This window comes from Ranitomeya variabilis, chromosome 2, assembly GCF_051348905.1.
Source record: "Ranitomeya variabilis isolate aRanVar5 chromosome 2, aRanVar5.hap1, whole genome shotgun sequence".
Classification (NCBI taxonomy): Eukaryota; Metazoa; Chordata; class Amphibia; order Anura; family Dendrobatidae; genus Ranitomeya; species Ranitomeya variabilis.
The window spans coordinates 283609460-283624354 of NC_135233.1; the positions used below are offsets into that span (position 1 = coordinate 283609460).

The 14895-nt window shown below is 42.6% G+C and overlaps 1 protein-coding gene across 4 annotated transcripts in view; it reads left to right on the forward strand.

The window, feature by feature from the left end:
* LOC143805564 (ligand of Numb protein X 2-like) overlaps positions 1-8972 on the forward strand; it is a 91520-nt gene extending 82548 nt beyond the window's left edge. For all 4 annotated transcript variants that reach the window (XM_077285057.1, XM_077285060.1, XM_077285061.1 and 1 more), the window contains exons 8-10: positions 289-514; positions 1235-1393; positions 6792-8972. In XM_077285057.1, the coding sequence (XP_077141172.1) occupies positions 289-514; positions 1235-1393; positions 6792-6927 (521 nt within the window). In that variant the 3' untranslated portion in view covers positions 6928-8972. The remainder of the gene's footprint in view (positions 1-288; positions 515-1234; positions 1394-6791) is intronic.
* Positions 8973-14895: the final 5923 nt, after the last annotated feature.

Here is a 14895-nt window from a genome sequence, read left to right on the forward strand (position 1 = left end):
GCATTCAGACGTCTGTACAAATTAGTCTGACACAGGACCGACACATAGACTGGCCGTGGGTATCACGACCTGAACGTGACCCACAGCCAATCAAATGCATTGCGGTCAGATTTCAGACCAATTTGTACGGATTTTTGAATGTGCCCATATTATATTGCATATGGATAGAAACACATTCAAAATAGGAGCTGTTCTGCAGTACCTGGCAAGTGGCTGCTACACATTTAATGGAGCTGTGCTTTGCAGCTCCGTTCCACATGTTTACTTGTCTTTTTCTTCTCCTTACAGGTGATGTACTCCTCAGCATCAATGGGGTTGACTTGACTTGTCTAAGTTATTTGGATGCGGTGTCTGCACTAAAGTCCAATGCTGCATCACACACTGTTGTCCTGAAAACCCTGGAATTAGTAGTAACCGAGAGACATGGAGAGACTACAGAAGGTGGTGTTGAAGTAACAAGAGATCCTGGGGGTATCTGGTCTCCCCTGTGGGTCCACTGGTTTCATCTTCCTAGGTAAGTAGTGATCACTTTTAAATATACTGTATATACTTCCTTCAACGGCAGCAGAGCTTTTGTGTAACCAGTTAGGGAGCTTTCACATTGCGTTCGTGGGTCCTGTAGGGTCAAGCGTCCAAACCCCCCAGCAAAACTGGGTTCAAACGTATGCGCCGACGGGGCCATAGACTGTAATGATGCAGACAGAGCAAACATTCGCTCTGCCGTGCATTGTTTCCAGGAGTGTACGCTTACAGGAGGTGGACAACCGTACGTAGTAGACTGTGTCAGTGTCCACCTCCTCTAGGCGTATACTCCCGAAAATGGTGCTTGTCAGAGCTCCCGTTCAATCTGCCATCACCGTCTATGGCCCTGTCCCTACGTCCAAACCCCATTCTGTGTGGAGGGGGGGGGGGAATCGGTTCGGATGTATACCCCAACAGGACCTATGAATGCAATGTAAAAGCTTCCTTATTACACAACAAATGATCGCTTTAGCTGTCACTCCATTATTTTGGTATCCTTAATGCCTTTATTATATTTATTAAACCTAAAACGTTTATGATATTGCTTGCATCCAAAGGCATACTGATAGGGAATTTAGATTGTGAGCCCCATCGGGGACAGCGATGATAATGTGTGCAAAAACGGTAAAGCGCTGCAGAATATGTTAGCGCTATATAAAAATAAAGATTATTATTATGGCATCTAACAAAAGAAGATGTCTCCTATTCATAGCTCCCTGCACTGGTGTCGGCACATTTCACTGCGGAAGAGTACCTTTGAAAGCTGGGGGTTCAGCATTGTTGGAGGTTATGAAGAGACCAAGGGAAATCAACCTTTCTTCATCAAAACAATAGTGCCTGCCACTCCGGCTTTTTTCGATGGACGGTTAAAGTAGGTTGAATGTGTATATATTGCTATTGCACTTTCTTTTTCTTATTTAGTTAAAGTAGTTGACTGATAAGAAATTTCCATAAATGTCTGATAGAAGCAAGTCCCATCACTGCTAGCTGCATCTAATCTCCTTTATGGAGCTGCATAATACGCATTTCCTAAGGACTTATTCACGCGACCATACTTTCTGGTCCATACTATGGTTGCAATTCCTGACTCAAACTAACAATCTCGTAGGCATAAATTCTGCTGTTCTCATTAGGAGACCCATAACTTGCAAGCATATACCAGAAAATAAGTCTCATGTCTCATTCAGATGTCTGTGTTGCACATACTTGTATTATTTTTTTTCCACGGATACAACACCCATTGCCCATTATAATATCTATGATGCTGTTCATATGTCCATTTTTTTCACGGACCGTGTGGCTGTGCAAAACACACAGACATGTCCATTTTTCCAACAGCACAGATGAAAAAGGCAAATACAAGACTATGGGTCTGTGAAAAAACACAACCGCACACAGATGGCATACGTGTTCTTTCTGTGTTTTACATTGCAAAGAATAGGAGAAGCTTTGTAATTTATTTTTTTTATCCATCCGTGGAAAACACTGATGACACCGATGCCATTTCTTTTACATACCGTATATACTCGAGTATAAGCCGAGACCCCTAATTTTGCCACACAAAAAAACAAACAAAAATCGGGGAAACTTAATGACTCGAGTATAAGCCTAGGGTGGAAAATGCAGCAGCTACTGGTAAATTTCAAAAATAAAAATAGATACCAATAAAAGTAAAATTGAGACATCAGTAGGTTGTGTTTTTGAATATCCATTTTTTATCGGGAGCCCCATATAATGCTCCATAAAGTTCATGATGGGCCCCATAAGATGCTCCATACAAAATACGCCCCATATAATGCTCCATAAAGTTCATGATGGGCCCCATAAGATGCTCCATAGAAACATTTGCCCCATACAATCCTGCATAAAAGTTGATTATGGCCCCATAGAAAATGTGCTCCATATACTTCTGCATAAAGGTTGTTTATGGCCCCATAAGATGCTCCATAGAAAAATTTGCCCCATATAATGCTGTGCTAAGGTTGATTATGGCCCCATAAGATGCTCCATAGAAACATTTGCCCCATATAATGCCTGCATAAAGGTTGATTATGGCTCCATAGAATCATTTGCCCCATATGCTGCTGCTGCGATATAAAAAAAAAAAAAAAAATTACATACTCCCCTCTTGTCCTGAGCAGGCGGGGACACCGGCACTTGCGATATTCACCTGTCCCCGCTCCACCGCCGCTCTGTCTTTCGTCTCTCTGCAGTGACTGTTCAGGCAGAGGGCGGCGTGCGCACTAAACACATCATCACGCCCTCTGACCTGAACGTCACAGCCAGAGGACGCGGAAGACACAGCGCGACAGTGGAACGGGGACAGGTGAATATCGTAATGCTCACCCTCCCCCGTTATACTCACCCTCCCGGCGCGGTTCCTGGCCGCTTCTCCGATGCGATGGTCTCGGACACCGGCAGCTTGTTTCTGTGTTCAGCGGTCACTGGTACCGCTCATTAAAGTAATGAATATGCGTTCCACCCCTATGGGAGTGGAGTCACGTCCATATTAATTATTTTAATGAGCGGTACCACGTGGGACAATGACTCGAGTATAAGCCGTGAGGGGCACTTTCAGCCTAAAAAAATGGGCTGAAAATCTCGGCTTATACTTGAGTATATACAGTATATGTTTAAACACGAACGTGTAAATGAGGCCTTAGTCTAAGTGACTTAGACTAGAACAGCATTCCTATATCTCTGTTTCAGTTGTGAGCTATACAATTATCAAAATAAAAAAACACTATAAATTGTGGTATTTTAACCGCATTTTGCCATGGCCAATGGGTTTTTTTTTTCTCAACTTCTAAAAGCCATAACTTTTCTTGATTTTTCTTTTAATCTTGCCATATGAGTTTTTGTCGTGGGACCAATTTGAATGACACCTTTCAGTTTACCAATTACTATACTGAAAAACAGGAAAAAAAGTGTAGTGAAAATGGCAATAAAAATCAAATTATACCATATTTTGGGGGGATTTGCTTTTATTGTGCCGTAAACATGACCTGGCAACATGATTCTCCATGATAGTACAATTGTGGGGTATTATCAGATAAGCTCAGGCTATGTTCACACGATGCGGTTTTTGCTGCGGATCCACAGCGGAATTGCAGCTGCGGATCCGCAGCAGTTTTCCATAGGGTAACATTGTACTGTACCCTGCATGGAAAACAAAAACCGCTGTGCCGACGATCCTTTTTTTCGCAGGCAAATCCGCGCTGATTTGCCTGCAGAAAAAAAAAAGTACCATGTCAATTCTTTCTGCGGATTCCGCTGCGGGTTTCCAACAGCACCAATAGGAAACTGCAGTTGGAAACCCGCAGTAGAATCCGCAGTAGAAAAAGGACACAAAACCGCAGAGAGAAGCACCGCCGTTTTTCACTGTGGATTTTCCCGAAAAAGGACCTGAAAAATCCGCAGTGAAAAAAGGATCGTGTGAACGTAGCCTCATAATTTCCCCCTGCGATCAGCTCTAATAGGGGAGAATGTTGAGAGTTGTATTCAACTGATAACAGCGAGAGCAGACAGTGGCGGATGGGACTACTACTCCCATCAGCCTACATCTGCTCCCCTAATAACAGTGAGAGCAGGCTGCGGCTGATGAGAGTATTCATCAGCCTGTGCTATAAATACATTTTTAAAAAAAACGGTGCAAGTTCCACTGTATTTTTGAAAATCAGCCAGGCAAAACTGACAGCTGCTGGCTGCAACCCTCAGCAAGGCTGGTTATCAAGAATAGAGGGCTCCCCATGCTGTTTTTAATTATTTAAACAAATAATTAACAAAAATGGCGTGGGGTCTCACCGCATTTTTGACAACCAGCCTTGCTAAAGCAGACAGCTGGCTGGTATTCTCAGGCTGGTGAGGGGCCATGGATATTCCTTCCCCCCAGCCTAATAACGGCAACCTGCAGTCGCTCAGAAAATGTGCATCCATTAGATGCTCCAATTCTGGCTCTTCCCACTTGCCCTATGGTTACAGCAAGTGGGGTTCATATTTGTGGGATTGATATCACCTTCGTATTGTCTGGTGACATCAAGCCTCCTGTTTAGTAATGGAGAGGTTTCTATAAGACATCTATACTACTAATCCTGTAGTTATACTGTAAATAAAGACACAGCCGGAATAAAGTTCTTCATTTGAAATAAAAACAAAACACACTTATCCTTTTTAATTAAAAATAACACACACAGTTATACTCACCTAACGCCCATTCCATTGAAGCCCTCATATTCTTGTAAAACAAAAATAAAAAACAACCATATCCCTCCCCTGTCCATAGTTTTCAACCTGGATGGTGCCAAGATACGACCGTCCAGGCTGGGAACCACTGATGAATAAGCTGCTGTGATAGCACTAATGGTGACCTCTTCGTGGTTACCCTGGGTCACTGAGGCTGCGTTCCCAGCCGGGCTGAACTGCCGTGACCTCAGCACCATGGCAAAAAGTAAGTGAGTTCACCACAGATCACAGGTGATCTACGGTGAACTCACTTTTTCACACAGTGCTTAAGTCACCGCAGTTCAGTGGGCCCGTCAGGGAACGCAGCCTCAGTGGTACCCTCGATTAGGTCACCGATGCTGTGCTCGCAGCAGCTCATTCACCAGTGGTTCTCAGCCTGGACGGTTGTATCTTGGCACCGTCCAGGTTGAAAACTATTTATCCCCAGACATGGATTACGGCAATGGACAGAACAATGGATATTGTTGTTTTATTTTTGTTTTATTACAGGAGACAAGGGCTTCAATGGAATGGGGTTAGGTGACTATAAATGTTTTTGTTATTTTTAAATAAAAAAGGAAAAGTGTGTTTTATTTCAAATAAAGGACTTTATTCTGGCTGTGTCTTTATTTACAATATAACTATAGGATTAGTAATGGATAGTTGTCTTATAGACATCACTCCATTACTAAGCCATGGGCTTGATGTCACCAGACCATACAAAGGTGACATTAAACCCCACTTACCACATCCACAGGGCAAGTGGACAGAGCTGGGCAAGTGATAGAATTGATGCATCTAATAGATCTGCCTTTTCCGAGCGGCTGCTATTTTTAGGCTGGGGGGGCCGATATCCATGGCCCCTTACCAGCCTGAGAATACCAGCCCCCAGCTGTCTGCTTTAGCTTGGCTGGTTGTCAAAAATGGGGGAGACCCCACGCCGTTTTTTTAAATTATTTAAATAAATTAAAAAAGACAGCGTGGGGGACCCCTCTGTTTTTGATAACCAACCTTGCTAAAGCTGACAGCTGAGGGTTGCAGCTGTCAGTTTTGCCTGGCTGGTTATCAAAAATGCAGGAGAAGCCCACTTCATTTTTTTATTGCACAGGTGGCGGTTGATGGGAGTATTCATCAGCCGCCGCCTGCTCTCGCTGTTATCAGGCGAACACAACTCTGAACATTGTCTCCTGCTAGCACTGATCTCAGCGCGAACAGTGGAGAATGATGAGAGCTATCTTCAGCACCCAGCGTCCGTGGAACAGCGTGAACAGTACCGCTGTTTCCCAGTCGCTGGTACATGTGATATTGATGCAGCACACTGTTGCCACAAGTATGACACGCGTACATATGGATACGGATATCTCCAGTACTGGTTTGAAAGAGTCCTAAGCATACATAATAAATTGGTATTACTGTATCTGTATTTATTAACAGGATAACAAGTGAATTTTTTTTTTAGATTTAAAAACTTTGCATTTTTTTTTTTAGTACCCTTGAACCTGCAATTGTATTGCAGTAGTATATATAGAAAATAATCACTGAAGGACTAAGATGGGGGCTTTCAGCAGACCCTTGTCATGACAACCTATTGGCTTAGAAGGATCTGATGGGGGTAGATGTGTGCATCAGCAGTTGCATCATTTCAGTGCCACAGTCAGTGATAGCAGCATTTGTGATTAACCTGCAGTGATCAGCGACAGCTCCAGTCACTGCTTTTACAGGCAGATGTCAGCCATGTACTATAGCCAGCATTTTCCAGCTAAGTTGCGGGTTCAGCTTCTGATAGAAGAGTATTAATATAATTTCTCCTAGTTTTGAAGCCTCTATTGCAGACATTTATTCTGATGCAATGCTTTATAGACCTCATCATCACTGTTCCCACTGGGGCTCACAATCTAAATTTCAGTATGTGTTTGGGCGTACCTGGAGATCATACAAATTCTATGCAGACATTGTCCTTGGTGGGATTTGAGTCCATTATCCACTTTGCGTGTTATCCATGCTGTCTGTAATTAGAAGACTAACCTTTCACTCTGCGCTCTCTCTAGGTGCGGAGATGAGATAGTTGAAGTAAATGGAGTGTGTGCCATCGGCATGAGCAATGCACAGCTGATTCCAATGTTAAAAGAGCAGAAGAACAGAGTCACGCTAACCGTCGTCTCCTGGCCTGGAAGTCTGGTGTGATTGTGGAGTGCATACTTCTTGTTTGGAAAATCTTGGAGCCTTTTGCACAACTTTCAGCTGGACTCTTTTTACCTTCTCATTTCTCTTGAAGTTCTTATCACTCTCAAATTTTTTCACTGGCTTTAAAATGTAGATATTTGTACCATAATCCTGGGTGATCAGAGGTGATCGGTGCAGCAACACAATTCATTGATCCAACTTGCAGCAATGATAGTGTAGTATTTTGAGATATGACATCTCAAGCTGATTTTGCACTTCCACTAACACTCAGCCGTGCTTGCCTTTCTATTATCTTAAATAGCTGACGTTTACTGTTAAATTGTGATTTTAAATTATTATTGCCTTTCAATTAAAGAGAATCTATCACAAAAGGGCACATTATTTAATAAAAAGGTATGTCCCGGAGTAACCTGTTAACATCTGCTTCCACTGCTCCTTACATAATTTGAGAGAGGCTAGGAGTAGAGCCAGAGATATAAAGAGAACTTGACACTGGGTCAAAAAGGGCCTGTTTTTTTCCCTTATTTTATTCTCGCTGTGCCCAGAGTATCTTTTTTTGTTTATTTAAATCTGCCATATGGTTTCTGAGATGTGGCCTGTTAGTGCTAATTTTTATGGTCTTTACCGTGACTCACAGGATTCTATGGGGCGTGTCTTTGTTTCTTTGTGTAACTATCCTATGAGCACAACCCTCTTAGTAAAGACAATAAAAATGAGCACCAAATAAAATGGCCCATACCTCAAACCATATGATGGAATTACAAAAACAACGCCTATGGCAAGAGAGCAGTGTGCATAAAATCAGGGAACCAACTGGTCACTTTTGACATGGTGAGGTCCTCGTTAAATATGCGGATGCTGCAATTCACACGTGTTACAAAAATAAGCTCCCACTGTACAATACATAATTATTAAATAAGAGCCCTGCTGTGTACGTACCACTTTAACTACTTAATATGACCTTCAGCTCTTAATAATGGGCCCTTAATCTTGGTCAGGGATGTCTGTTTGCTCTGACGGCAGATTAGCCCTAATAAGCCATGATCCATCTTGCACAATATAGCAACAACCTGCCATGGCAGATACGTGTTTTATGTTGGAAAGATAAAGTGATTGTACATTAGGCCATTTGTGGTGACTTTTGGTGTAATTGATTATTAAACTCAGGCCTGCAGTGTCATTACATGAATTATTCTGATGACATAACTGTAAATCCATCCCATGGGGTCCCAACCTCTTATAGGGACTCCGGACATTGAGCACTGTTCTGTATAAAATGCAAATCTTTTCATTCACATTAAGTGGTAAAAAAAAAGACCATTACCCCACTGTAGAGCTCAGATTGTAAATCATTACTGAAATAAAGTTTAGTTCCCACGATGAGTTTTTGATGAGACAATATACATCTTCACCAAAATTGCATAGTCTCACAGTTTCACCAACTTGGATGAGATTTATAATCTTCTGCCCTTTATGTTTTTTTTTCCAACTCTGCATAAAACAGACGCGTGGTGCATATTTGAAATCTGCAACATGTCTTTTTCCTGCTGGTACACTGAGATTTGTACTAAGCTTCCTCTGCGGAAATACATTAAAAACGCATGTAAGCTGCACATGATGATCAACTTTTTTTCAAAGCCAAATACCAGGAACTATCAAAAACAAAAGTTTAAAACACAAAATACCAAAAACGTGATAAATCAGTTTACATGCATTTTTATGTAATTGGTGCTACTTCAGGTAATATTTAATCATCAAAACTCACCAAATCCTTATCGTGGGAACATAGCCCAAGGGTGGGTTTACACTTGCCAGTTGTTTGATCAACTCAAAGGGAAAAAAGTAGCAAAAAACGTTTCAATTAGACAAGACTGCAACCGTCATTGTGCAAACTGTGTCAAAAATTTCTCCAAAGTAGGCATGTGTAAACTTGAGAACTGGTCCTGATTCACAATTCTTCAACCTCAGGAACATTGAATTATAAAAAAAAAAAAAAATGATTCTATTTGTTTGTAAATTGTGAAATAAAGTTTGGATACAAAAGTTGTAGTTGTTAAATACTATGACTGACTGTGAGATGAAGTGACTGGTTGGAGTCTTCAGAGGTGGGCTTTTACTGGGCCTCCACAGACCTGTTGGGATCTTGAGTTACGAGTGGCCACCCCTGCCCAGCACAGGGCACTTGCTGCACTATATACAGAGCAAGAATCTGGTGTCTGAGATAGCGTTGGGGGGACAGGCAAACTGGGCAACTTACCCAAGACTCCCCATTCTGGAATGGGTCTCCTGAGCCACTAGCACAGGACCTGGAATGTCAGCAGCATAGTGCAGCACATTGTTATTGTAAATATCCTTTCATTACTGTACCAACTGCTATCCATGGGACGGGATATTTGAAAAACAGAAATTAGTAATCATGCAATTTTCAGATTGGCCACCAGGTCTACTTTCAGGAAAAGTTTGCAGCAGTTTCCTTAGCTGACAGGATTACAATGCCTGATAACGTCACTCACACTCCCTTCACAATGACCTTTCTACACACATTAGATGCTGCAATATATAACATGGGGTCAGAGTCTGCTCATTGTGGCCAATGTACAGGAAGTGTGAATCTAAAAGAGCCCCAGTGGCCAGTGTGAAAACTTCATGGTTTTATTGCTCTAGATTGTGATACAGGGGGAAAAAAAACAAATACATTTACACATTTTCTTAAGACATCCCCTTTCCTTTAAGGGCTTGTGCACACGCGGATTCCATTGCGGAATTTTCCGCAGGGATTTGATAAATCCGCACTGCAAAACCGCTGCGGTTTTTATTGCGGATTTATCGCGGTTTCTATTGTGGATTCCTCTGCGGGTTTTCACCTGCAGATTTCTATTGGAGCAGGTGTAAACCCGCAGCGGAATCCACACAAAGAATTGACATGCTGCGGAATATAAACCGTTGCGTTTCCGCGCGTTTTTTTCTGCAGCATGTGCACTGCGGATTTCGTTTCCCATAGGTTTACATTGTACTGTAAACTCATGGGAAACCGCTGCGGACCCGCAGCGTGTGCACATACCCTAAAGCTTATTTACAGCTGCCATTGTACAATAAATTGACCAATGTAAATGAAAAGATTTTATTAATGATTGTGTCTGATTGTGTCTGTAAATGTAGTTCAGTCTGACACTTGTATTTAAAATCGCCATTATCGTTGTTTATCAGCTCTATAAAGAAAGGTGGCACGGACATAGCTCATGTGCCCACAACATCACTATAGTGTAATAGTCAAAGGGTTAAACACTGCAGATTACTCTGTGGATTTTTCCAGACTGATTTTGGTAAATCCGCAGGTAAACCGCACTGCGGATTTACCGCGATTTTTTTTTTAAGATTTTGTGCAGATTCCACCTGCAGATTCCTACTATGGAGCAGGTGTAAACTGCTGCAGAATAAACAATGCTGCGTTTCCGCACGTTTTTTTTTCCGCAGCATGTGCACTGTGGATTTTGTTCATTCCATAGGTTTACATGGTACTGTAAACTCATATAAAACTGCTACGAATCCGCAGAGGCCAATTCGCTGCGGATCCGCAGCGTGTGCACATACCCTTAGGCTCTGTTCGATTTTTTTTTTTTTTTTTTTTTGGGGGGGGGGGGGGGGGGGGGTTTGAGGATATTACCACATTTTCTTTAGGGCTTATGGCAGTGATGGCAAACCTTTTAGAGACCGAGTGCCCAAAACCTACTTATTTTATTTATCACAAAGTGCCAAAACAGTAACTTAACCTAGGGCTGAGGCATACATCAAAGACGAAACACAAACACACACACACACACACACACACACACACACACAGCCCCTCTGCAAAATAGACACCACAGACATAGCCGCTCTGCAAGATGCACACACATGCACTTCAAAAGACATGCACTGCCCCTCTGCAAAAGTCGCACACCACACGCACTGCCCCTCTGCAAAAAATACACGCACCACCCCTGTGTAAAATACAGGCACCACACACGCCGCCCCTCTGCAAAAGACACGCGCCCCCTCTGCAAAAGACACGCGCCACACACACTGCCCCTCTGTAAAATACTAGCACCACACACACCGCACCTCTGCAAAAGACACGCACCACACGCACTGGCCCTCTGTAAAATACAGGCACCAGACACGCGCCGCCCCTCACCGCACCTCTGTAAAAGACACGCACTGGCCCTCTGTAAAATACAGGCACCAGACATGCGCCACACACACTGCCCCTCTGCAAAAGACACGTACCACACGCATTGGCCCTCTGTAAAGTACAGGCACCACACACACTGCCCCTCTGCAAAAGACACGCGCCGCCCCTCTGCAAAATACAGGCACCACGCACTGCCCCTCTGCAAAATACACGCACCACACACTGCTCCTCTGAAAGACGCATCACACACACTGCCCCTCTGCAAAATACACGCACTGCTCTGCAAAATACACGCACCACACACACTGCTCCTCTGAAAAAAAAAAAAAAAAAAAAACACATACCGCACACACTGCCCCTCTGCAAAAGACACGCACCGCCCCTCGGCAAAAGACACGCACCGCCCCTCGGCAAAAGACACGCACCACACACTGCCCCTCTGCAAAAGACACGCGCCGCCCCTCTGCAAAATACACGCACTGCCCCTCTGCAAAAGAAAACGCACCACACGCACTGCCCCTCTGCAAAATACAGGCACCACACACTGCTCCTCTGAAAGACACGCACCACACACACACTGCTCCTCTGCAAAATACACGCACTGCTCCTCTGCAAAATACACGCAACGCACCGCCCCGCTGCAAAATAGATAAACTGCCCCACTGAGTAAAATTAGCCCACCATCCTCACACACCGCTTCTGTAAAAATTGTGTCCCCTTTCACAATGATATTTAATGTTCAGCTCCTCCTGGAGCTCTTACACCAGTGCCCACTGCCCTGCGGCCCTTAGGTAGGTAGCAGTGTGATGAGATAATAATATATATATATATATATATATATATATATCGCTCATATTCTGCAGCGTTTACATGTCTTTGGATCACACTGCTGCAGTGCACATCGGACTGGGGCTGACAGGGCCTCCACTTCCCCAGTCTAGGCACAGCGCTGTTCAAATGTATTTTCATCTTTTAGACACAAATACATTTGAGCAAGAGAAGGGAGCGGTGTGTGTGCCCACAGAGAGAGCTCGGTGTACCCCCTTTGGCATGTGTGCCTTAGGTTTGCCACCTAGGATCTATATAGAATGTACATTTGTGCTGCATATGTCCAGTTTGACTGGCATGTCCTGAATGTTTACGCAGTGTGGACGCCGTGTCCAGTAGGTGAGTGTCACACTAGCAGCTTGTGTGCAGGATGCGATTTACCTATGGGGTGGGACTTGAGTCACCTTTTCCTGCAGACCCCAGTCCTACACTATTCACAGGTTGGGCTTGCTCACTGGAGATTATTTCTCTGCTAGAAGTGGAATATAGATTTTGGGTCATAGTTGAAGAAATAGTTAGGAATTGTGCTCACACATGCAATCTCGCGCACATTGTTGATCATTGTTCAGGGGCTGCACCTTTTACCATGATGCAAACTACAGCATCATCCATCATAGAGCGAGATCAACCAGGCATTACATACTGTATTAAGTATAGGCTTTTTTTTGAGGACCAACTCTTTCCTCTGCATCTGGTACCTGTTTACAGCAAATGCAGGAATAGCTAGAAATTGGCACTAAAGCAGCTGTTTTGCCTGAAGCCCTTAAAAATTATCATCTGGCTTTTATATATATATATATTTTTACTTCACAGCCGATCCATCTTCCCCTGCAATGCTAGGGGTTTGCACAGCTGCTAATAATGTACCCCCAATTTCATTGTGGCAAATCCTATCATTTCATATGACAAAAGTATTCACTACGGAATTACCCTGGTTTTATGGTGATTTATTTTAGTATTTAAAAACCCAGTGAAATAAAAAATGCAAAACATTTGTTACAAGTTTTTCTTCAACTGAGTGAAAAATAACCCAAATTCTACCCAGTGTTCACATTAGAAAATCTAAAATTCAAAGTGTCATTTATCAAAAAAAACAATTGAATAAAACATCAGATATTAAAAAGTAGTCCACTGACCTTGAGTATGTACCATTATCTAGTCTCACTGTTATGTGCAAAATGTGTTCAGAAAATTAGTAAGAGTGAAAGAAATATATTTACCAGTATCGTATAGACAGTGTATAGAATGTATTCCGTCTATTGCAGACGTGACCTTCTGTTCTGTAATGATCGTGCAGGTTTTCACAGGCAAAGGAATGATCTGCAGTTTAGGTTGTAGATGAATTCAGCTTTTTCAGATATGATGTAAACCAGACTGGTGCACAGGGTATAAAGCATTCTGTAAGCCAGTCGTGTTAGGATTCCAGTCATTGTGAACCTACAAGTCCCAGATTCAGTAAGTACACCCTGTATACTGCATGATATAGTTCCAGAGTTAAATCGCATCATACATTCACCTCCTTCCCATATGCAATGTAACTTCTGACTATACACTGTGTTCCAAGTTATTATGCAAATTGGATTTAAGTGTCAAAACGATTTGTTTTGTTTTTCAAATAAACTCGTGGATGGTATTGTGTCTCAGGGCTCAATGGATCACTGAAATCAATCTTAAACACGTGATAATTAGTTTTCCAGGTGATTCTAATTAAAGGAAAACTACTTAAAAATTATGTTCCACATTATTAAGCAGGCCACAGTTTTCAAGTAACATGGGAAAGAAAAAGGATCTCCCTGCTGCCGAAAAGCATCAAATAGTGCAATGCCTTGGTCAAGGGATTACAACATTAGATATTTCTTGAAAATTTAAGCGTGATCATCTTACTGTTAAGAGATTTGTGGCTGAATCTGAGCACAGTCGTGTTCATGCTGATAAAGGCATAATGAGGAAGGTTTCTGCCAGGCAAGTTCATTGGATTAAGAGAGCAGCTGCTAAAAAGCCATTACAAACCAGCAAACATATTTGAAGCTGCTGATGCCTCTGGAGTCCCTCGATCCTCAAGGTGTAGATTCCTTCAAAGGCTTGCTTTGGTTCATAAACCTACTATTCGGCCACCCCTAAACAGTGTTCACAAGCAGAAACCGTTGTAGTGGGCCCAGACATACATGAAGACTAATTTTCAAACAGTCTTGTTTATTGATGAGTGTCGAGCAACCCTGGATGGTCCAGATGGATGGAGTAGTGGGATGATTGGTGGATGACCACCATGTCCCAACAAGGCTGCAACATCAGCAAGGAGGTGGAGGAGTCATGTTTTAGGCCAGAATCATAGGGAAACAGCTGGTAGGGCCCTTTAAAGTTCCTGAAGATGTGAAAATTATCTCTGCAAAGTATATAGAGTTTCTGACTAACAACTTTCTTCCATGGTATAAAAAGCAGAAACGTGCCTTGAGGAGCAAAATCATCTTCATGCATAACAATGCACCATCTCATGCTGCAAAGAATACCTCTGAGTCATTGGCTGCTATAGGCATAAAAGGAGATAAACTCATGGTGTGGCCACCATCTTCCCCTGTCCTCAACCCTATAGAGAACCTTTAGAGGATCATCAAGCAAAAGATCTATGAGGGTCGGAGGCAGTTCACGTCCAAACAGCAGCTCTGGGAGGCTATTCTGACTTCATGCAAAGAAATACAAGCAGAAACTCTCCAAAAACTCACAAGTTCAATGGATGCAAGAATTGTGAAGGTGACATCAAAGAAGGGTTCCTATGTTAACATGTAACTTGGCCTGTTAGGATGTCTTGGAGTTAAATAGTTTTTTTGTTCAGTGAATGTGACCTCTTAATGCTGCAAATTCCACAAATGAGCATTTTCAGTTCTTTAAAACATATCAAATGGTTATAAATTCTACTGTGCCTAATAATTTGGAACAGTGCATTTTGAGGTTTTATTCATTTTGGAGATTAT